This window comes from Myotis lucifugus, unplaced genomic scaffold (assembly GCF_000147115.1).
Source record: "Myotis lucifugus unplaced genomic scaffold, Myoluc2.0 scaffold_13, whole genome shotgun sequence".
Classification (NCBI taxonomy): Eukaryota; Metazoa; Chordata; class Mammalia; order Chiroptera; family Vespertilionidae; genus Myotis; species Myotis lucifugus.
This window is the reverse complement of record NW_005871061.1, coordinates 15,139,119-15,163,716: the sequence shown is the minus strand read 5'-3', so window position 1 is coordinate 15,163,716 and position 24,598 is coordinate 15,139,119. Positions and strand designations below refer to the sequence as shown.

The window sequence follows — 24,598 nt, the reverse complement described above, 5'->3', positions numbered from 1 at the left end:
CCCATCAGCCAATCAGAAGAGTATGCAAATTAACCCAACAAAGATGGCTGTTAAATTTGCATACTGCAGGTGGGGCCGGTAGCGCAAGACGCTGCCCCTGGGATCCAGGCCTCAGATCCGTGACCCGGAGAGGTGGGGCTGGCAGCACCCAACGCTGCCCGCTGGATTGGGCCTGCCGTGGGCGACCAGGGGAGGTGGGGCAGGCAACATGGGATAGGGCCTGCCATCTGCCACCCGGGGAGCGGGCCTAAACCAGCAGGTTGTTATCTCCCAAGGGGTCCCAGACTGTGAGAGGGCACAGGTCAGGCTGAGGGACAACCACCCCCCCCCCACCCTGGCCAGTGCACAAATTTTTGTGCACCGGGCCTCTATATATATATATATATATATATATATATATATATATATATATATCCCTATGTTTATTGCAGTTATTTACCATAGACAAGATATGGAAGAAACCCAAATGCCAATCAATAATCAAGTGGATAAAAAAGCAATGGTACATATATACAATGGAATATTACTTGATTATAAAAAAAAGAATGAAATCTTGCCATCTGTGACTGCATGGATGAACCTACTGGTAGAGGGAATTATGCTAAGTGAAAAAAGTCAGAAAGAGAACGACAAATACCATATGATTTCACTTATATGTGGAATCTAAAAAATACATAAACAGTGAAATAAAACAGAAAGAGACTCATAGATACAGAGAACAGGCTGATGGAGACAGACGGGAAAGATTTGGGGGAATGGGTGGAAAAGGTGAAGGGATTAAGAAGTACAAATTGGGCCCAGCCAGTGTGACTCAGTGATTGAGCCTAGACCTATGAACCAGGAGGTCCTGGTTCGATTCTTGGTTAGGTTACATGCCTGAGTCGAGGGTTTGATCTCCAGTGAGGGGTGTGTAGGAGGCAGCCGGTCAATGATCCTCTTTCATCACCGATATTTCAGCCTCTCCCTTCCTCTCTGAAATCAATAAAAATATATATTTTTAAAAAGAAGTATAAATTGGTAGTTACAAAATAGTAAAGGGGATGTAAAGTACAGTATAGGAAATATAGTCAATAATATTGTAATGACTATTTTTGGTGCCAGGTGGGTAGTTGAAATTGCAGAGGGTGGGGGGGTGAACCACTTTGCAAAGTATATGATTGTCTAACCACTATGCTGCACACCTGTAACTAATACAAAATAATAATGACTATAAACTATAATTGAAATTTTTAAAAAGTGCTATCATATATTGAATTCCTTGGATGCTTATCTTTTAGAATCTGGACAATAGAGTTAGGCGAGTTATGCAAATGAAGTAAGTACACTGTTTCCTTCTGTTGTCCAATTATCCTCAGATTTTAGCTAAAGTAAGATGTAGCAGATTCTATACCAAGCATGTCCAACTCAAAGGCTAACATGGGCCAAATAAACGATGCATGCGGCCCACAAGTTTGACATGCATGTTCTACACAGTCAACGTTTCAATTCAACAAATACATACTGTGTGACTACTCAAATACACAATGTGTCTCTACTACATGCATAGGTTCTGGGGATACAGCAGCAAACTGAAGAGGCAAAAATCCCTGTCCTCAAGCACTCTCAGGGTGGCTGGCTCTGGAAAAGAAACCATGCCATCTTGCACGGGAAAGCTGTGAGTAGGAGGTAGGAGCCCGGACTCACCTCCAACCAGATTAGCCTCAGACAGCATATTGGACCCTAAAGCCACTCTGGCCAAAGACCTGCTACCTCATCTGTAGACCACTGACTCTGGAACTCCAGCCTCTGGCCCCAAGCTCCTGTGAGTTCCAGAGTGCACTCCCCTCCCATCAAGCCCACTGCTCCAGTCACAGGCTCCACACGACCCAGCGCCTGGGCCCTCCTGAGAGACTTGGAGTGGGAGACCTTCTCACCAAGCTCACCACTTCAGTCACAGGCCCTGTGCTACCCAGTATCTGAGCCCTCCTGTGAGACTCAGAGTGTATGAGCCTCCCGCCAACCGCATATCTTCAGCCACATACCCTGCGGTACCTGGCACCTGGGCCTGCTGACGAGTATTGGGAGTGCAAGACCCTCTCGCTAAGCCCATCACTTTAGCCACAGGCCCCACAATACCTGGTGCCTTGGCCCACCAGCGAATATTGGAGTGCACAGCCCTCCCATCAAGCCTGCCACTTCATCCACAGGCACCACACTACCAGGCAGGTGAGCCCTCTGGAGAGTCTCGGAGTGCATGACCCTCCTGCCAAGCCTGCCGATACTGCCACAGGACTCATGCAACCTGGCACCTGGATCATCTGGTGAGCCTCGGAGTGTGTGGCCCTCCCACCAAGCCTGCCACTTCAGCCACAGGCCCCACTCGACTTGGTACCTGGACCCTTCAGTGAGTCTCATAGTGTGCAAGCTCACCCCCAACAGTCTCCCTCCCCACCCCACTGCCAAGCCCACCAATTCAGTCACAGGCTTTCATGATTTGGCACCTGGACATTTCAGTGAGAGCAAAAATGGGGAGACAAAGAAACAACCCCAAAAGAAAGAAAAGGAGCAATCACTAGAAAAGAAACTAAATGAAACAGAGGCATGTAATAGATAAGAAAAAGAATTCAGAGAAAGGGTCATACAGTCTGGCTAGATGAGAAAATCAATTTATGTAAGAATCAAGAGAAATCAAGAATGATATAGCTACAATACAAAACACAATGGAAGGTTTCAACAGTAAACTAGAAGACATAGAGGACCTAATTAGCGAGTGAGAAGACAGGACAGAAAAACACACCCAATCTGAACAACAATTGGAGAAAAAAATTGAAAGCAGGAGGAGAGCCTAAGGGAACTTTGGGACAACAAGAAACTAAGTAATATAAGTATAATAGGGGTACAGAATGATATAAGAGGAGCAAGGATTATAACACTTATTTGAAGAAATAATGACAGAAAATTTCCCTGATTTGGGGAAGAAAAAAGCCACACGAGCACAGAGTCCCAAAGAAGATGAACCCAAAAGTCCCACACCAAGACACCTCATAACTATAATAGCAAACATTAATGAAAAAGAGAGAATCTTAAAAGTTGCAAGAGAAAAGAAAGACAGTTACTTAAAAGGGATCTCCCATTAGATTATCCAATGATTTCTCAACAGAAACACATCAGGCCAGAAAAGAATGAAAGGAAATTTACAAAGTGATGCAAAGAAAGAGACTGAATCCAAGAATACACTATCCAGCAAGGATATCATTCAAAATTGAAGGGGAAATAAGGAGCTTCACAGACAAAAAAAAAGGCTAAGCGAGTTTATCACTACTAAGCCAGCAATGCAAGAAATGGTAAAGGGACTGTTGTAAAAAGAAGACATAGAAAGGGAAGAAGGAACACAGGCATAAAGAAGAAAAATGGCTACAAACAAGTACCTATCAATAAAAACTTATATGCCTTGACCTGTTTGGCTCAGTGGATAGAGGGTCAGCCTGCGGACTCAAGGGTCCCAGGTTCAATTCCGGTCGGGGGCATGTACCTTGGTTGCAGGCACATACCAGTAGGGAGTGTGCAGGAGGCAGCTGATCGATGTTTCTCTCTCATCGATGTTTCTGACTCTCTATCCCTCTCATTTCCTCTCTGTAAAAAATCAATAAAATATATTTTAAAAAATAAATAATAAACTTATATGTAAATGGATTAAATTCTCCAATCAAAAGACACTCAGAAAGCCAAGAGACGCATGAAAACATGCTCAAAGTCACTAATCATCTGAGACATGCAAATCAAAATGACAATGAGGTATCACCTCACACCTGTCAGAATGGCTATCATCAACAAATCAACAAATGACAAGTGCTGGAGAGGATGCGGAGAAAAAGGAACTCTCGTTCACTGCTGGTGGGAATGCAGACTGGTGCAGCCATTGTGGAAAACAGTATGGCGTTTCCTCAAAAATTTAAAAATGGAACTGATATTGATCCAGTAATACCACTTCTAGGAATGTATCCCAAAAAAACAGAAACAACAATCATAAAGGATATATGCACCCCTATGTTCATAGCAGCACAATTTACAATAGCTAAGATTTGGAAACAGCCTAAATGCCCATCGACAGATGAGTGAATTAGAAAACTATGGTACATCTATACAACGAAATACTATGCTGCTATAAAAAAGAAGGAATTCTTACCATTTGCAGCAGCATGGATGGAACTGGAGAGCATTATCCTAAGTGAAATAAGCCAGGAATTGAAAGAAAAACACCACATGATCTCACTCATTTATGGATAATAAAGAACATTATAACCTGATGAACAAAAAGATAGATACAGAGGCAGAGAAGCATGGAACAGACTGTCAAATTACAGTGGAAAGGCTGGGGAGTATTGGGGGGGGGGAGGTAAGAGATCAACCGAAAGACTTGTATGCATGCATATAAGCATAACCAATGCACACAAGATACTGGGGGGGTGGGGTGAGGGCATGTGCTGGGGGTTAGGGGAGGCCAGGGAAAGTCAATGGGGGGGGGGAAGGAGACACATGTACTACTATCTGTAATACTTTAAACAATAAAATAAAATGTAAAAAAAAGATGAGTGGCTGAATGGATAAAAAAAAACCTGACCGATATATGTGCTGTCTATAAGAGACCTACCTCAGAACAAAGGACTCCCACAGACTGAAAGTCAAGGGATGGAAAAATATTTTTCAGGCAAATGGAAATGAAAAAAAAGCTGGGGTAGCAATACTTGTACTTGACAAAATAGACTTCCGAGAGAAGACCATAACAAGTGATAAGGAAGGCCACTTTATAATACTAAAGGGATCGATACAACAAGAGGATATAACTCTGGTAAATATATATGCACCCAATACAGGGGCACCCAAATACATAAAAAAAAAAAACCCTCCTGGAAGATATCAAAGAAGAGACTGACAACAATACAATCATAGTAGGTGACTTTAATACCCCATTGACATCACTGGATAAATCCTCTAGACAAAAAAATCAACAAAGAAACAGCAATCCTAAATGAATCACTAGATCAGATGGAATTAATTGACATCTTCAGAACATTTCACCCCAAAGCCACAGAATATACATTCTTCTCAAGTGCACATGGGACATTGTCAAAGATACGCCACATATTGGGACACCGGCAAAGTCTCTTCAGATTTAAGAAGATTGAAATCATATAAAGCATCTTCTCAGATCACAATGGCATAATATTAAAAATCAACTACAGAGAAACCAAGATGGCGGCATAGGTTAACATCGGAGTTTGCTGCCTCGAACAACCACTTCAAAAATACAACTAAAAGACGGAACGGACATCATCCAGAACCACAGGAAGGCTGGCTGAGTGGAAGTTCTACAACTAGGAGGAACGAGAATCAGAGGAGGCGCAGTGCTGAAGTAAAATACTAAAGTGCGGAGTGTGCGCGGCGCGGGCTGGTGGCTGAGGGCGTGGTTGTCTGTTTCAATCCAGAGGGAGCCTCAGACTCTGAGCTCCAGACCCGGGCAAGTCTCTAGGGACCCAGACTCAAACGGGAGAAGCAGGACTGTCTGGCTTCGGTCCCTCCGACGTTTGCAGCGGTTGCTGGGACAGAGAGGCAGAGCCCCTGGGGACAGACTGAGAGCAGCCATAACTGCTCCCTCCTCCGCCCTGTTGATCCCGTGAGACCCACCCCACCCAAGCCCTGCACAGAGGCATTTGCAGGATAGCCTCAGGCAAAGGCTAGATTAGCACCTCCCTAGAGGACAGAAGTTCGCCCACTGCAAACACAGCTGATTCTCACAGCCAGTCGGCCTGGAGGTAAAATCCCTCTAGTATTACCTATAACAATCAAGGCTTAACTACAACAAGACTGCGCACAAAGACCACTAGGGGGTGCACCAAGAGTGTCTACCTCAGGTAATTGGGACACTTAACACGGAAAGCCACTCTATCGACACAGTGAAGCATAAAAAAATGCCGAGACAAAGAAACAGGCCACAAAGAACAGAACCGGAGGAAAGGAGGCTACTGGATATAGAATTCAAAACCACACTTTTGAGGTCTCTCAAGAGGCTTCTAGAGTCTGTCAATAAACTTGATGAGATGTACAGGAAATTTAATGAGACCCTCGATGGTGTGATAAAGGACCAACTAGAAAGTAAGCATACACTGACTGAAATAAAGAATATTATACAGACTCCCAACAGCAGACCAGAGGAGCGCAAGAATCAAGTCAAAGATTTGAAATGCGAAGAAGCAAAAAACACCCAACTGGAAAAGCAAAATGAAAAAAGAATCCGAAAATATGAAGATAGTGTAAGGAGCCTCTGGGACAGCTACAAGTGTACCAACATCAGAATTATAGAGGTGCCAGAAGAAGAGAGAGAGCAAGATATTGAAAACGTATTTGAAGAAATAATGACAGAAAACTTCCCCTACCTGGTGAAAGAAATAGACTCACAAGTCCAGGAAGCACAGAGAACCCCAAACAAAAGGAATCCAAAGAGGACCACACCAAGACACATCATAATTAAAATGCCAAGAGCAAAAGACAAAGAGAGAATCTTAAAAGCAGCAAGAGAAAGAAACTCAGTTACCTACAAGGGAATACCCATACGACTGTCAGCTGATTTCTCAACAGAAACTTTGCAGGCCAGAAGGGAGTGGCAAGAAATATTCAGTGATGAATACCAAGAACCTACAACCAAGATTACTTTATCCAGCAAAGCTATCATTCAGAATTGAAGGTCAGATAAAGTGCTTCACAGATAAGAAAAAGCTAAAGGAGTTCATCACCACCAAACCAGTATTATATGAAATGCTGAAAGGTATCCTTTAAGAAGAGGAGGAAGAAGAAAAAGGTAAAGATACAAATTATGAACAACAAATACGCATCTATCAACAAGTGAATCTAAGAATCAAGTGAATAAATAATCTGATGAACAGAATGAACTGGTGATTATAATACAATCAGGGACATAGAAAGGGAATGGACTGACTATGCTTGGGGGGGAAAGGGGTGTGGGAGATGCGGGAAGAGACTGGACAAAAATCATGCACCTATGGATGAGGACAGTGGGTGGGGAGTGAGGGCGGAGGGTGGGGTGGGAACTGGGAGGAGGGGAGTTATGGGGGAAAAAAAGAGGAACAAATGTAATAATCTGAACAATAAAGATTTAATTATTAAAAAATAAAAATAAAAAAATAAAAAAAGATAAGATACAATAGAAAAAAAAATCAACTACAATGAAAACAAACAAATAAATTCAAACATGCTGGGGTTCTTGTCCCAGCATCAAGAAGTGTTCAGGAATCTGGAGAAGGTTGTGCATAGATGACATAAGAATCCAGAGACTAATAAAACGTCTGGAGAGAAAAGATAATTTTGAAAGGCATTGGGGGTCAGAGGACCTTCAGCTAAAGGAACTGAAGACTACCTCCTTGTCTAGGACCCTTGCTTTTATGAACACAATTTATCCTGAGGCAAGGCAGAGATATACACTTCAAAGGGTAAGGTTTCAAAGGGTACAGAAGCATTGTCAGTTTGGGGGAATTAGCCTACGGCTGTTCAGGTGTTTGGCCAGTAGGAGGCAATAACATGTAGATTAAGATGCCTTTTTGCTGTGTGGCAGCCACAATCAGTTTCCTATTCAGGTTTGGGGAAATACCTTTAGCCATTCCCAACAGGTGACTACGTTTGTGACTCAACCCTGTTGAGTCTCCAAGTCTCATCAACCTTTTGATGAAACTCTTGTAATGATGACATGCTGGAATTGGTCTACGGCACAAACACTTGAGAACTAAATAGCATGTTATTGAACAACTAGAGGCCCAGTACACAAATTCATGCACCACTGGGGTCCATTGGCTTGGCCTGCAGAATCGGGCCGAAACCAGCTCTCAGACATCCCCCAAGGTGTCCCGGATTGTGAGAGGGTGGAAGCCAGACCGAGAGAAACCACCACTGCACGGTCGGGGCCAGGGAGGGAAATGGAAGGTTGGCCAGCCAGGGATGGACCACAAGAGGGCTCCAGGGCATGTCTGGCCCATTTCGCTCAGTCCCATTAAGACAGATCCAGCAGCAAGCTAACCTACCAGTCAGAGCGTCTCTCACCTGGTGGTCAGTGCACATCAGAGTGACGGGTTGACTGTCTGCTCCTGGTGGTCAGTGCACGTCATAGCAAGCAGTTGAGCAGCTGTATCATATCATTAGCAAATTACGCTTTGATTGATTGAATGGACGACTGGACACTTAGTATATTAGGTTTTTATTATATAGGATGATTGGGTTACCAAAGAGATCAAAAAAGAAATAAAAAACATCTTAGAGACAATTGACAATGTAAACAAAACAATCCAAAATCTATGGGACACAGTGAAAGCAATCCTGAGAGGGAAGTTCATAGCATTACAGGCCTACCTCAAAAAACAAGAAAAACTAGTACTATCTAACTTTACAAATTAAAGATTTAGAACGAGAGCAACAGGAAAAGTCCAGAATGAGTAGAAGGAAGGAAATAATAAAAATCAGAGCTGAAATACATGAAATAGAGACCAAAAAAAAAAAGACAAATAAAACAAGAGCTGGTTCTTTGAAAGAATAAAGGAGATTGATTAACCTCTATCCAGGCTCACCAAGAAGCAAAGACAGAGGACCCAAATAAAGAAACTCAGAAATGAAAGATGTGAAGTGAAGTAACAACCAACCTCACATAAATACAAAGGATTGTAAAAAAATACTATGAAAAACTTTATTACAACAAACTCGTCAACCTAGAAGAAATGGACATATTCCTAGAAAAATATGACCTTCCAAAACTCAATCAGGAAGAATCAAAACATCTGAATAGGCCAATAACTATGGAGCAAATTGAAGCAGTATTTTAAAAACTTTCATCAAACAAAAGCTCGGGCCAGATGGCTTCACAGGGTATTTTTACCAAACATTCAAAGAAGTAAAACCTACCTCCTCAGACTTTTCCAAAAAATCCAAGTGGAAGGAACACTTCCAAGCTCATTCTATGAAGCCAGCATCACCCGAATACCAAAATCAGATAAAGACAACACGAAGAAGAAGAATTACTGGCCCAAACCGCTGATGAACATAGATGCCAAAATCCTCAACCAAATTCTAGCAAATCAGATCCAGCATTACATTAGAAAGATCATAGACCATGACCAAGTGGGAGTTATTCTGGGGATGCTAGACTGGTACAAAATTTGAAAATCAATAAGCAATACACAAAATAAACAAATTGAGAGACAAAAATCACATAATCATATTAATTGATGCAGAAAAAGCATTTTACAAAATCCAACATCCTTTCTTGATAAAAACACTAAGCAAGGTGGCAATAGAAGGATCATACCTCAACAAAATATAAGCCTTATATGACAAACCTACAGCCAACATCATACTCAATGGGCAAAAACTAAAACCATTTCTCCTAAGAACAGAAACAAGACAGGGATGCCCACTCTCACCACTCCTGTTTGACATAGCAATGGACTGCTAGCCATAGCAATCAGACTAGAAGAAAAAATAAAAGCCATCCAAACTGGAAAACAAGAAGTAAAACTGTCATTATTGGCAGATGTCATAATATTGTACATAGAGAACCCTAAAGACTCCATCAAAAAACTACTAGACTTAATAAATGAATTCAGCAATGTAGCAAGATACAAAATTAATACCCAGAAATCTATGGCTTTTTTATACACCAATAATTGACTCATAGAAAGAGAAACAAAAAATCCCATTTACCATTGCACCAAAAAATTAAGATACCTAGGAATAAACTTAACTAAGGAGGTAAAAGACCTGTGCTCAGAAAACTACAGGACATTGAAAAAAGAGATAAAGAAAGACACAAACAAATGGAAGAACATACCATGTTCACGGATTGGTAGAATCAACTTCATTAAAATATCCATATTACCCAAAGCCATCTATAGATTCAATGAAATCCCCATTAAAATACCAACAGCATATTTAACAGAGCTAGAGTAAATACTCCAAAAATTAATATGGAATAAAAAAGGCCCTGAATAGCTGCAGCAATCTTGAGAAAGAAGAACAAAGTTGAAGGGATCACAATACCAGATATCAAGCTATATTACAAAGCCACTGTTCTCCAAACTGCCTGTTACTGGGACAAGAACAGACATATAGACCAATGGAATCGAACAGAGAACCCAGAAATCGATCCAAGCCATTATGCTCAATTAATATTTGACAAAGGTGGCAACAGCATACAATGGAGTTAAGACTGTCTCTTCAAAAAATGGTGTTGGGAAAATTGGACAGATACATGCAAAAAAAAATGAAACTAGAATTCCACCTTACACCATACACAAAAATAAACTCAAAATAGATAAAGGACTTAAATGTAAGATGGGAAACCATAAAAATCTTAGAAGAATCCATAGGCAGCAAAATATTAGACAAATGTCGTAGCAATATCTTTACTGATACAGTTCTTATGGCAATGGAGACTATGGAGAAAATAAACAAATGGGACTACATCAAAATAAAAAGCTTCTGCAAACAAAAGAAACCATCAACAAAACAAAAAGAAAACCCACAGAAAGGGAAAACATATTTGCCAATGTTATATCTGATTAGGGTGTAATCACCAAAATGTGTAGGGAGCTCATACATCTTAACAAAGGGAAGATAAACGATGCAAACAAAAAATGGGCAAAGGACCTAAATAGACACTTTTTGAAAGAGGACATTCAGAAAGCCAAGAGACATATGAAAACATGCTCAAAGTCACTAATCATCTGAGAGATGCAATCCAAAACAACAATGAGATACCATCTCACACCTGTCAGAATGGCTATCATCAACAAATCAACAAACAACAAGTGCTGGCGGGGATGAAGAGAAAAAGGAACCCTCCTGCACTGCTGGTGGGAATGCAGACTGATGCAGCTACTGAGAAGAACAGTATGGAGTTTCCTCAAAAAACTAAAAATGGAACTCCCATTTGACCCAGTGATCCCACTCCTAGGAATATATCCCAAGAAACTAGAAACACCAATCAGAAAGGACATATGCACCCCTATGTTCATAGCAGCACAATTTACAATAGCTAAGATTTGGAAACAGCCTAAGTGCCCATCAGCAGATGAGTGGATTAAAAAACTGTGGTACATCTACACAATGGAATACTGCACTGCTGTAAAAACAGAAGGAACTCTTACAATTCTCAGCAGCATGGATGGGCACGGAGAGCATTATGCTATGTGAAATAAGCCAGTCAGAGAATGGTTAATATCACATGGTCTCCCTCATTTTTGGAATATAATCAACAACATAAACTGATGAACAAAAATAGACCCAGAGACATAGAAGCATGAAACAGACCATCAAACCTCAGAGGGAAAGCAGGAGAGGGTGGGTAAGGGATCAACCAAAAGACTTGTATGCATGCATATAAGCATAACCAATGGACACAGACGCTAGGCGGGTGAGGGAATGTGTTAGGAGGTGCGAGTGGCTGGGGTGAGGTCAATAGGGAGAAAAGGAGACATACTGTATGTAATACTCTGAATAATAAAGAATTTAAAAAAATATCCCTGCCCTCATGAAAGCTACAATCTAAATGGGGGAAAAAGCAGTGGTACATATATACAATGGATATTTAACCTGTGCATGTTTATGTTAACAAGCAAAATGTTTACCATGTTAAACCCTGATCAACAGTGGTACATACTAGGAAGGAAAAAATAAGTCAGGAAAGGAGGACAAGAATTATTTAAATGATGATTGCCTAGTAAGGCAAGCACTTTTATAAATGCTTGCCTTTTAATAGTTTATCAATGACACATCTGTTGGTATATATTAGGGATCAACAAACTCTTTCTGTAAAGGGCCAGAGAGTACATATTTTAAGCTTTCTAAGCCATAGGTCTTTGTCACAACTACTCAACTCTGCTGTTGTAGCACAAAAGAAGCCACATAAATGAATTTGTGAGTGCCTTCATTCTAATAAAACTTTATGGATACTGAAATTGAAATTTTATATAATTTTCAAGTGTCATGAAATTTTCTTTGAAATTGTTTTCAATCATTTAAAAATGCAAAAACTATTCTCAGTTCATGGGCTATACAAAAAAAAAAAGCAGCAAGGCATTATATGCCAACCTCTGAAGTACACAATGAAATGATTTACTGACTTTTCAAAAAACAACAAGTCAAAAGAAATATAAGTAAGCCTAGGATACATATTAGTGAAACATAAAGATCCAGCACTATCAATAATAACAGTTGGAAAACTAATAACTTTAGTTTGGCTTATATACGTGTATACAAGTCAGGGGGATGGGAGCATGAGTGTGCGGGGGGGGAGGTTGGGGGTTAATGGGGGGGATGAGGACACATTTGTAATACCTTAACTAATAAAAAAATTAATAACTTTAGAGATATTAATTTCATATGGTATTGGGACTTATAATTCAAGTACACAGTAAAATATTAAAGGCAATGGTGTATCTAAATAAATCATGCTACATTTATTTAAACTATAGAAGTACCTCTGTGAATGAAAAGAACTCATCACAAAGTACATTAAATAATCTATATGTCCTATAAAATGACTTGATGAAGTCAGCTATATTCCCTAACATAAATAATTTGTTTCATCTATAGTGATGTTTCAATTTTCGCTTCCATCCAAATAAAACACAAAGCTGTATATCCAGTCTTGATCTTTCCCCTAACTTCCACAGTTCCAAATGTCTCAGAGAAATCTACACCTGGATATTGTACCACTACCTGACATCACAGATCTAAAACCAAATATATCCTCTATTACATATATAATGTAGTTTCCCCTCTAAATTTCATAATTATGTTAATTACATCTTCATTATCACATTCAACCCAAGTGTTGTGGGATGATATTTTTAAATGTTTACAATTTTACTTTTCCCAAGAGTTCAATTTTCTTCATTGCCTTCTTTCTTTACTCCTTACCTACCACCTCTCCAGAAAGTAGCTAAGCCATTCTGTGCTCATTGGTCCAAATGAAAGATAAGCTTGGGTCAGACAAAGAGAGAGAGAAAAAAAAGTTGTCCTAACTTTGCCTTCCAAGGCACTTGGGGAAAACAAGAGGTCTTCTATCAGAGACAATATGATTGAATAAAATAATGAGAGCAAGGGTTCCACCTCCAATCCCATCCAGTCATTGCTCCTCCCCAGGCTAGAAAGGCTCCCCTGGATTTAAGGGAGAAGAAAAGTCAGTGAGGCCTAGGATAGAAGGGCCACACCTAAAGCGACCAAATACATTCAAAACGATGGGTCATTTTTAGTGAGGAGCATTGCTTGAATTCCCAGGAATCTCTTAGGAGTGAGTTTAGCATCAGCAGACTTTAAGAGTAGGCATATGGACAGAACCTTTCCTGGTAGTCCATAATGAAGGCTTCTCTTGGACAGTATTCATTCCTTGCTGATGACCTCACTGCTAGGATGCCTATCAATGCCTGAAGCTTTACTTGGTCCCCATCCGATTTGCTCCATGTAGACAGCCCTCTTTGCAACTTCCCTGGACCATAAGCACTGAAGAACAATAGAGCCCTGGACACTCCATGGAAGTGATGGTGATGAAGGCAAACCCTGTACTTGAAATTAGCAAGATGAGGAAAGGGGAGATAGGCAATAATAACCACTAGCCTGATTTCTTATACCACAGATGAGTTTTGCATATTTTTTAATCTTCATACAAATGGACTCATAGTGTATAATCTTGGAGCTAACTTCTGCAACTCAACTTCATGTTTGTGAACTTAATCTATTTTGTATGTGATTGTAGTACATTCATTCTTGCTATTGACTGTGATTAGATATACATTCCAATCTATTTATTCTTTCTACTACTGATGGATATTTGAGTTGTTTCCACACACCCATTACATGGGCTTACCACAGTGGCCGCATCCTTAGTCAGTAAAAACTAGTCACTCTTCCTTTACTGTATCTGTAATACCTGATCCCAGTCTTTCCATACTCACTGCTACAAAATTTAATCACATTTTTTCAATTTGATAGTCAGCTTCACAAGGAATAGTATTGTACATGTATAATCACTATATCACAGTGATCAATAACAACTTTCAATGTAGAAATAAATGCAAGTGGCACTCTGACATCTTGACTTAAAAGGCTTGAGATTTTTTTAAAGCATCCTATTTTAGATATCTCTCAGCATATGAAATATCCTTAAAATATTATCTAAATAAAAAAGAGCCTAGCATTTAAAACATACCTTTCCTCACCTTAAGCAAGGGGCTCAGAAAGAAGTGATACAGAAGTAAGAATAAAAGAAGTGTGTGCTGGTAGGATACTTAAATATAGGGCTCTATCAACTCATTGCTTTAATATCATCAGGAGAGAGAACCTAAGCTTTTAGCATAAGAACCCAGGAGAATAACAACAGCAAACAATAACATGGGGATTTATTATGCATATTACTTATATATATTAATTCCTTTAATCTTTGCAATTTTATGATGAGTTAGGTATAGGACTATCATTAGAGGTACAGATAAGGAATTTGATGCAGAGTAGTTAAACATTTTGCTCAAGGTCCTAAAGTTTGTAAAGTGGCAGAGCTAAGATTCAAATCCAGGCCATCTGGCTTGCATATTCTTGACTGGAGTAGGGTGGGGGTGGGGACTTATTTTTCCAAATTGGATAAGAATTCTCCAATTTAAACAAAAATTAAATTGAGTTATCGATCAGTATGTGTAAGTACGGATTTTAAAGATACTTTATGTGTAAATAAAGATTTTCAGCCATTAAAATTGATGAAAGGAAGCATTATAATAAAGGCAATAGAGGCCCAGTGCACAAAATTCGTGCACGAATAGGGTCCCTGGGCCTGGCCGGCAATCAGGGCTGATTGGAGCCTTCCAGCTGCCAGCTAGGGTCTTCCTTTGTTCTGTGCCACCCCCTGGTGGTTAGTGCATGTCATAGTGAGCAATAGAACTCCCAATCTGAGGAGGAAAGATGGCGACCAGCAGGAAGGCAGGGAGGGAGAGTGTGTGAGAGAGTGAGGGAGCTATAGAGGAGTGTGTGGACGTGTGTGGGTGTGTGTGTGAGTGAAATAGAGCCAGTTAGATCCTGCAGGTCTTTCAAGGGGCTGCCGATCCGGGCAGTCTTAGCTGGCAAAACCCCACTGCCACCGCAAACACTCCGGGGAGGACACCAGCAGCGCAGAGACCACGCCATCTTGAAGAACGGAACTGCTTGAGACTGGGATCCTAGCCTTGCCACCACCCAGTCTGGTCTCGGTAGCAAACCGGAACCCCACAGCTGCTCTGGTGGAAGACCTGCGACCACAGCTACAGACCCAGTGACACCAAGACTCCAGGCACCCCGGCTGCAGATTTCTGTGAGTCACAAAGCCAATCCCCCTCCCCAGCCAAACCAGGGCAGCGGCATAGAAACTGCCAGGATGTACGTAGAGCTCGGGAAGTATGTCTCAGTGCTGTGGCTGATGCAATGGTGTGAGCACACTCCACCATGACATGCTTCCTCGGCACACCAGGAAGTAACAACACCCGCCTGAACAAACTCCTAGAGCCACATGCACAGTACCCCAGCCTTTCAGCCATTGGTCGCCTGTAGCAACGTGTCTCCCTCTGATTGGTCCCCTCATGCTATATATACCCCTGTAGTTCCACAATAAAACGGATCTGCGTCACTGAACCTGGTCTCCGGAGTCGTGCATGCAGACGCCATAGCGCATTGGGGCTCCGTCGTCCTCACCCCCGAGGGACCCCCTGCTTCATCTGGCGCCCAACGTGGGGCCCCCGGAACGGCTGGACGGGTGAGCGACCCTCTACAGTAAAATGGGAAACCTACCCCCTTCAGCGAGAGCGCCACAAGCGCGCGAGCTCCATGCCTTACTGCAGAGCAGGCGAGTTAAGGTCTCTGAAAAGGAACTCCAAACTCATTGGGAATATCTATTACAGTCCGATCCGTGGTTAATCGAGGCCCCCATTTGGGACCTCTCCACTTGGGAGAAGGTCTTGAAAAGGATTCGATCCGCTGAGGTCCACGAGGAAAAATCGTTACCCCCTTCTCTGACACCCGCCATCTTAGCTATCCTGGCTAGCCTGTCCAGCGCTCCACCCGAACCGCCACTCCCAGTACCCACAGCCTTTTCAGCCACAGTGAAGGACGAGCCTCCCCCTAAGCTTCCCTTGCCACCTTACAATCCCCCGGTCTCTACCACCACTCCCTCGGCACCTGAGGGTCCCCCAGAGGCCGACCCTTGGGAAGTATCTACCACCAACAGAGCTCAGAAGGAAGCAGAACAAAACGAAACTAAAACGGGGAAGCCGCTACCTCGGCCGAAACAGTGCAGGGCAGGAAGCCAAGCGCAGGTCCCCGCAGCAGACTGCTCTGGCCCCCCTTGTTGGGGACTCGAACGATAATCCCTGGACAGGGCTATACCAATCCCAATGCCAGCAGAGGGACATGGCACGGTTCTCTTTGGGCTTAGAAACTCAGGCTTTCCCCGTCAACACTAATCCTACCGCCCCACAACCTCAGGCTTGGATACCGCCTAACCAAAAGGAGCTACTAGCCATTAGAAAGGCAGTACAGGAGGATGGGTTATCAGCCCCGTACACCCAACAGCTCCTTGAAAATTTTAGTATAAATCTTAACTGCCCTCATAATTGGAAATGCCTCTCTCGCACCATACTAGCCCCAGGGGACATGATTCAGTGGAAGGCTTTGTTTTATGAACAGTGCAAGCAACAGGCGGAAGGCAATCGAGCCGCCTTAGCAGGAAAAGCCCATAATCCACACAATGAGGCAGATGCACTACAGGGAGAAGGAGTTTTCTCTTCCCCTGCTGTCCAGGCCCAGGGGCAGGCTAGATATTTTGATCAAGTCCGCCTCTGTGCTATGCGCGCTTTCGCCCAAATAAATCCGAGGGGTAAGCCTACGCGACTGTCCAAGCTCGTACAGGGTTCCAATGAAGGGTTTTCTGAATTTTTACGTAGAGTCAGGGAAGCTGTGGACCTTAAGGTTACTCACGCCCAGGCAGCGGAAGCCCTTACCAGGGAGCTCGTCTGGGAAGGGGGCTAATACTGAGTGCCGCCAGGCAATCGCTCCAGTTAAAGCAGGCAGTATAGATGACTGGGTGCTTACCTGTCGAGATGTAGGCAGTAAGTCGGCCGCCACCCTTGCGGCAGCGCTGGCCGCTCATATCAATCTAGGAGGACAATCGGGAGGACAGAAAAGAGCATGCCATGAGTGTAAAGGGATCGGCCATTTTACGAAGGATTGCCCTAACAGGAAGAGAAAACAAGGAGGGGAAGGGAAAAAAAACCCCTCCGTTTGCCCCCGCTGTAGAAAGGGACTACACTGGCGCAGGGACTGCAGATCCAATAAGGATAAAGATGGCAATCCACTGCCCCCTTTAAACGAGAGGAGGGGCAGCTCTCAGCCCCGCCAGTAAGAGAGCAGCCGACCCAAGGGGTATATTGGACGCTACCTCTTACACAGAGCAAGGCGTTCCTTACCTTAACGGTTGAGGGAGAGAGAATAGAAGGGCTAGCAGATACTGGGGCAGACGTGTCGGTTATTCAAGAGGAGAAGCGGAGTTCCAAATGGCCGACCACTTCTGGTCTGCTAGTCCAGGGAGTCAGCGGCTACAAGAGGGCTGCCCAAGCTGCCAGGGGACTCTGCTGGGTGGACTCAGAAGAGAATACCGGGACTTTCCGCCCACTCTTCATGACTGACATCCCCCACACTTTGTGGGGCCGAGACATCCTTGAGGCGGTCAATGCAGTCATATACACCACACCGCCCCCCCAATCCTAGGGGCCACTGTTCACCCACCGGTGCCACAGCCGATAAAGTTATCATGGGACACCATCGACCCCATATGGGTAGAACAGTGGCCTTTACCGCAAGAGAAATTACTTGCCCTTAAGCAATTAGTACAGGAACAACTAGATGCTGGACATGTTGAACCCTCTCTCAGCCCTCACAATACACCAGTCTTTGTCATACAAAAGAAGGATAAAGTAAAATGGAGATTTCTACAGGACCTCAGAGCTGTAAATAGACACATGAAAAAACTAGGCCTTCTACAACCGGAACTGCCTCATCCCTCAGCTATCGCAAGGGGAGCACATATAAAAATCATAGATATTAAAGACTGCTTTTTCTCTATCCCATTGCACCTCGAGGACAGGCCCTACTTTGCCTTTTCAGTGCCCTCTACCAACTACCAACTACCGGCAGATAGATACCAATGGAAGGTACTCCCCCAGGGCATGAAGAACAGCCCTACCATGTGCCAGGCTTACGTTGGAGTGACAACCAAACCTCTAGCCAAACAATGCTTTATCACTCATTACATGGATGATATCCTTATTGCCCATAGGGACCCTATATGGCTAGAGGCATGCTACCAAACACTTATTAGCAACCTATGAGCTCTTAACCTCCATATAGCTCCCGAAAAGGTCCAGACCATTCCTCCATACTCCTTTTTAGGATATAAAATACATGAACAAATAGTAACCATAGCTCCTCAGCTTGCAATTCCTGATACCATCTCCCTACATGCGCTACAAGAACTATGTGGCCAGATTAATTGGGTTAGGAACAGCTTATCAATCTCCACCGGGGCCCTAGGCCCCCTCTTCCAATTGCTTGAAGGAGACACAGACCCCCTTAGTACCCGCTCTCTAACCCTCAAGGCCAAAGAGGTCTTAAAAGCTGTCAACCAGGCTCTAAGGGAGATAGAGCTACACAGAATAGACTTGACCCAGCCAATCCAAGCGATAGTACTGGCCACCATTGGGACTCCTACAGGAGTACTATTTCAGGAGGGTCCTCTTTATTGGGTACACTTGGCCTACAGCCAGCTTGCTAAAGTAACGCCCCCAACAGCGGCCTACGCCCTCATAGGACGGAAGCTCAGGCAGGCTTCGCTTACCCTATATGGAAAAGAACCTGACACTCTCATACTTCCTTATACGCAGGAACAAATCTCTCATCTATTAACCACAGATCTAGAAACACAGTTACTTCTCCTAAACTACCCAGGGCAGGTAGATAATCACCTACCCAATCATAGGCTCCTCCAAACCCTCCAAAAGGTACCATTAGAGACACTAGGTCTGGTACGCCCCTCTAGTAAACCTATCCCTGGGGCACCCTGCGCCTTCACTGACGTGGGGAAGAAGTACTGTGCAGCAATAATAAAGTCCCCTAAAACTTCGACCAACCCCACTTATCTTAGATATACTTATCAAGGCTCAGCACAAGTAGGAGAACTCAGAGCTATAATATACGCCCTTCTCTAACTGTCAAAATAGTCCAGTCAATTTATTCTCAGATAGTGCTTACGCAGTGCATACGGCAAAAAATATAGGGTATTCCACCTTAAGAGTTAAAGATATCCCGCTAGATCAGAGCCTCCAACTCCTAAAGGACATCCTAGAGAACCGTAAACAGCCCTGGTATATCCAATACTTACGGTCTCATACTGGCCTACCAGGCCCACTTTCCCTAGGCAACGCAGAAGCTGACAAGCTAGTTCTTACCCTACAACCCATAGAAGAGGCCAGACTCCTACACACCAAATTTCATATGTCAGCCTCCTCTCTCCATAAGCTCTTCCCCCATCTGCCCCTAGCTCAGTGCAAGCACCTCATACGTGCTTGCCGATCCTGAGGCCCTCTACTACCCCTCGGGCCTTTACAACCCAGAGGGGCCAATCCCGGAGGACTACAGCCCAATGCCATATGGCAAGCGGATGTCATGCATGTCCCAGCATTTGGCAAATTGAAATATGTCCACACAGTCATAGATACTTGCTCAGGAGCCACGTTCGCCCAGGCCCAAACAGGGGAAAAAGCCAAACATAGCATTGCCACCTTCAAGGCTGCCTTTCTCATCCTTGGATTCCCGTGGGAGCTAAAAACTGACAATGGACCATGCTATACCAGCACTCTATTTCAAGACTTCTTAAAATCACACGACATCAAGCATACCATGGGCAGCCCCTATAACCCCCAGGGACAGGCAATTATTGAAAGACTACACAGGGAACTCAAGGCCCAACTGATTAAAGAAAAAGGGGGAGTGATAGGGAGAAATCCTCATACACTGCTAACCCAAGCCTTAACTACCCTCAATTATTTTCATTTTGATGAGCATGGATTAACCCCTATGTATAAACATTGGGGAGGACTCCGGGACATACCAACACCTCTTCCTTTGGTCCGGTGGAGAGACCCACTCACCGGAGCCTGGAAAGGCCCCAACCTGCTCGTAACCCAGGGGAGAGGGTTTGCTTGTATTTTTCCAGAAGGCAACAAAAGTCCCACGTGGATCCCCGCTCTTGACGTCAAACCCTACACCACCAGCGATGAGCCATAGATCGCCACCATCGCCCCCCGTGGAGGAAATGGAGGACCTGACCATAGAAGAGAACCAGCCCCGAGGGCGTAGATGACCTAGACACCGATGAGCCCACCCCATCACCTGGGGTGACATCAAGGCTCTACAAGACCAAGCCGCGCGCATGGCACCAGAGGGGAACCCGTCCACAGGAATATTATTCTTATTAATGTGTGCTATCATCACAGCTAATAGCACGGGGGTGCACAGATAAGAACTGTGGACTGTGATACCTCACCCTGGCGTTCTCATGCCAGTTGGTGTAGACAGTACCGTTTCCAGTGGCACGTGCCTCTGCTACTCCTTTTACCCATCTATAAGGCCACCCTTCTATCTCCTTCTGAGTAGTGACAACTCCTTTGCTTTGGCGCTAATTAGAAAGGAAGGGGGAGATGTACGTAGCTCGGGAAGTATGTCTCAGCACTGCGGCTGATGCAATGGTGTGAGCACACTCCACCATGACATGCTTCCTCGGCACACCAGGAAGTAGCAACACCCACCTGAACGAACTCCTAGAGCCATGTGCACAGTACCCCAGCCTTTCAGCCATTGGTCACCTGTAGCAACGTGTCTCCCTCTGATTGGTCCCCTCATGCTATATATACCTCTGTAGTTCCACAATAAAACGGATCTGCGTCACTGAACCTGGTCTCCAGAGTCGTGCATGCAGACACTCTAGCGCTTTGGGGCTCTGTCATCCTCACCCCCGAGGGACCCCCTGCTTCACCAGACCCCGGCTGCACAGTGGGGCTGTCTGCACACACTCAGCAGCAGCAGTAGCTCTGCCTGACTTTTAGCCTTGGTGTCGGACACGGGAAGTTTGTTTCCCATGACCAGACTCCGTGGGCAGGCAGACTGTGCTAAATTTGAGGCTGGGTGCGCATCCTTGGTGAGACTGTTTCCTGGGACCAGATCCCGTTCCCAAGCAGGGCCGGGAGACAGCGCTGAGTTTGAGTCAAAGAAGAAATTAAAAACATCCTGGAAACTAATGACAATGAAAACACAACAATTAAAAACCTATGGGATACAATGAACGCAGCCCTGAGGCGGAAGTTAATTATAGCTCTACAGGCCTACCACAAAAAACAAGAAGAAATGGTAGTAAATCATCTAACTCTACATCTCAAAGAATTAGAAAGAGAGCAACAAGAAAACCCCAGAGTGAGCAGAAGGAAGGAGATAATAAAGATTAGAGCAGAAATAAATAACATAGAGACCAAAAGAACAATACATAAAATCAATGAAACCAAGAGCTGGTTCTTTGAAAGGATAAACAAGATTGATAAACCTCTGGCCAGGCTCACCAAGAAAACAAAGAGAGAGGACCCAAATAAACAATAACAGAAATGAAAGAGGAGAAATAACAACAAAACCCACAGAAATACAAACGATTGTTAAAAAATACTATAAACAACTCTACTCCAACAAACTAGACAACCTGGAGGAAATTGACATATTCCTAGAAAAATACAACATTCCAAAGCTCAATCAGGAAGAATCTAAAAATCTCAATAAGCCAAAAACTATGGAAGAAATTGAAGCAGTCATCAAAAAGTTTCCAGCAAACAAAAGCCCAGGGCCAGAGGGCTTCAGAGGGGAGTTTTACCAAACATTCAAGGAAGAACTAAAACGTATCCTCCTCAGACTATTCCAAAAAGGTCAAGAGGAAGGAACACTTCCAAGCTCATTCTGTGAAGCCAGCATCACCCTAATACGAAAACAGGATAAAGACAACACAATGAAAGAGAATTACAGGCCAATATCCCTCATGAATATAGATGCCAAAATCCTCAACAAAATCCTAGCAAATCAGATCCAGAAGTACATCAGAAAGATCATACACCATGACCAAGTAGGATTTATCCCAGGGATGCAAGGATGGTACAATACCGTAAATCAGTAAACGTAATACATCACATAAACAAAATGAGAGAAAAAAACTACATAGTCATACCAATTGATTTGAAAAAAAGCATTTGACAAAATCCAACATGCATTTTTGATGAAAACACTCAGCAAGGTGGGAATAGAAGGATCATAACTCAACATAATAAAAGCCATATATGACAAACCCACAGCCAACATCATATTCAATGGACAAAAACTAAAACCATTTCCCCTAAGAACAGGAACAAGACAAGGATGCCAACTCTCACCACTCCTGTTTGACATAGTACTGGAAGTATTAGCCATTGAGATTAGACAGGAAGAAGAAATAAAAGGCATCCAAATTGGAAAAGAAGAAGTAAACTGTCCTTATTCGCAGATGACATGATATTGTACATAAAAAAACCCTAAAGACTCCATCAAAAAACTATTAGACTTAATAAATGAATTTGGCAATGTAGCAGGATACAAAATTAACGCCAAGAAATCTATGGCATTTCTATACACCAATAGTAAACTTACAGAAAGAGAGACTAAAAAAGCAATTCCATTTACCATCACACCAAAAAAATTTAAGATACCTAGGAATAAACTTAACTAAAGAGGTAAAAGACCTCTACTCAGAAAACTACAGAACGTTGAAAAAAGAGATACAGGAAGACATAAACAGATGGAAGAACATACCATGTTCATGGATTGGTAGAATCAACATCATTAAAATGTCCATACTACCCAAAACAATCTATAAATTCAACACACTTCTCATTAAAATACCAATGCCATATTTCACAGACATAGAACAAACTCTCCAAAAATTCATCTGGAATAAAAAAAGACCCCAAATAGCTGCAGCAATCTTGAGAAAGAAGAACAAAGTAAGTGGTATCTCAATACCAGTTATCAAGCTGTATTACAAGGCCACTGTTCTCAAAACTGCCTGGAACTGGCACAAGAACAGACATATAGATCAATGGAATAGAATAGAGAGCCCAGAAATTGACCCAAACCAATATGCTCAATTAATATTTGACAAAGGAGGCAAGAACATACAATGGAGTCAAGACAGTCTCTTCAATAAATGGTGTTGGGAAAAATGGACAGATACATGCAGAAAAATGAAACTAGACCACCACCTTACACCATACAAAAAAATAAACTCAAAATGGATAAAGGACTTAAATGTAAGACAGGAAACCATAAAAATACTAGTGGAATCCAAAGGCAACAAAATCTCAGACATATGCCGAAGCAATTTCTTCACCAATACAGCTCCTAGGGCATTGGAAACTAAAAAGAAAATAAACAAATGGTACTACATCAAAATAAAAAGCTTCTGCACTGCAAAAGAAACCATCAACAAAACAACAAGAAAGCACACTGCATGGGAGAACATATTTGCCAATGTTATCACCAATAAGGGTTTAATCTCCAACATTTATAGGGAACTCTTACAACTTAACAAAAGAAAGATAAAAAATCCAATCAATAAATGGGCAAAAGACCTAAATAGACACTTTTCAAAAGAGGACATTCAGAAAGCCAAGAGACATATGAAAAGATGCTCAAAGTCACTAATCATCTGAGAGATGCAAATCAAAAGAACAATGTGGTATCATCTCACACATGTCAGAATGGCTATCATCAACAAATCAACAAAAGTGCTGGAGAGGATGCGGAGAAAAAGGAACCCTTCTGCACTGCTGGTGGGAATGCAGACTGGTGCAGCCACTACGGAAGACAGTATGGAGTTTCCTCTAAAGTTAAAAATGGAACTCCCATTTGACCCAGTCATCCCACTTCTAGGAATATATCCCAAGAAACCAGAAACACCAATCAGAAAGAATATATGCATCCCTATGTTCATAGCAGCACAATTCAACATAGCTAAGATTTGGAAACAGCCTAAATGCCCATCAGCAGATGAATGGATTATTTAACTGTGGTACATCTACACAATGGAATACTACGCTGCTATAAAAAAGAAGGAATTCTTACCATTTGCAACAGCATGGATGGAACTGGAGAGCATTATGCTAAGTGAAAGAAGCCAGTCAATGAAAGAAAAATACCACATGAGCTCACTCATTTATGGATAATAAAGACCAATATAAACTGATAAACAAAAATAAATACGGAGGCAGAGCAGCATTGAACAGAGTGTCAAACTACAGTGGGAAGCCTGGTGAGGGTTGGGGAGGGGGTTAAGAGATCAACCGAAGGACTTGTATGCATGCATATAAGAATAACCAATGGACACAAGACATTAGGGTGTAGGGGAGGCCGGGGGAATGTCAAG

At 42.8% G+C, this 24,598-nt stretch overlaps 1 protein-coding gene across 1 annotated transcript in view; it reads right to left on the bottom strand.

Annotated features, from left to right (window-relative positions):
- The window catches only part of PRRG1 (proline rich and Gla domain 1), a 166,280-nt gene that overhangs the window by 140,780 nt on the left and 902 nt on the right, over nt 1–24,598 (bottom strand). Inside the window, exon 2 of the mRNA XM_023750460.1 lies at nt 17,146–17,209. Within this exon, the coding sequence (XP_023606228.1) occupies nt 17,146–17,209 (64 nt within the window). The remainder of the gene's footprint in view (nt 1–17,145; nt 17,210–24,598) is intronic.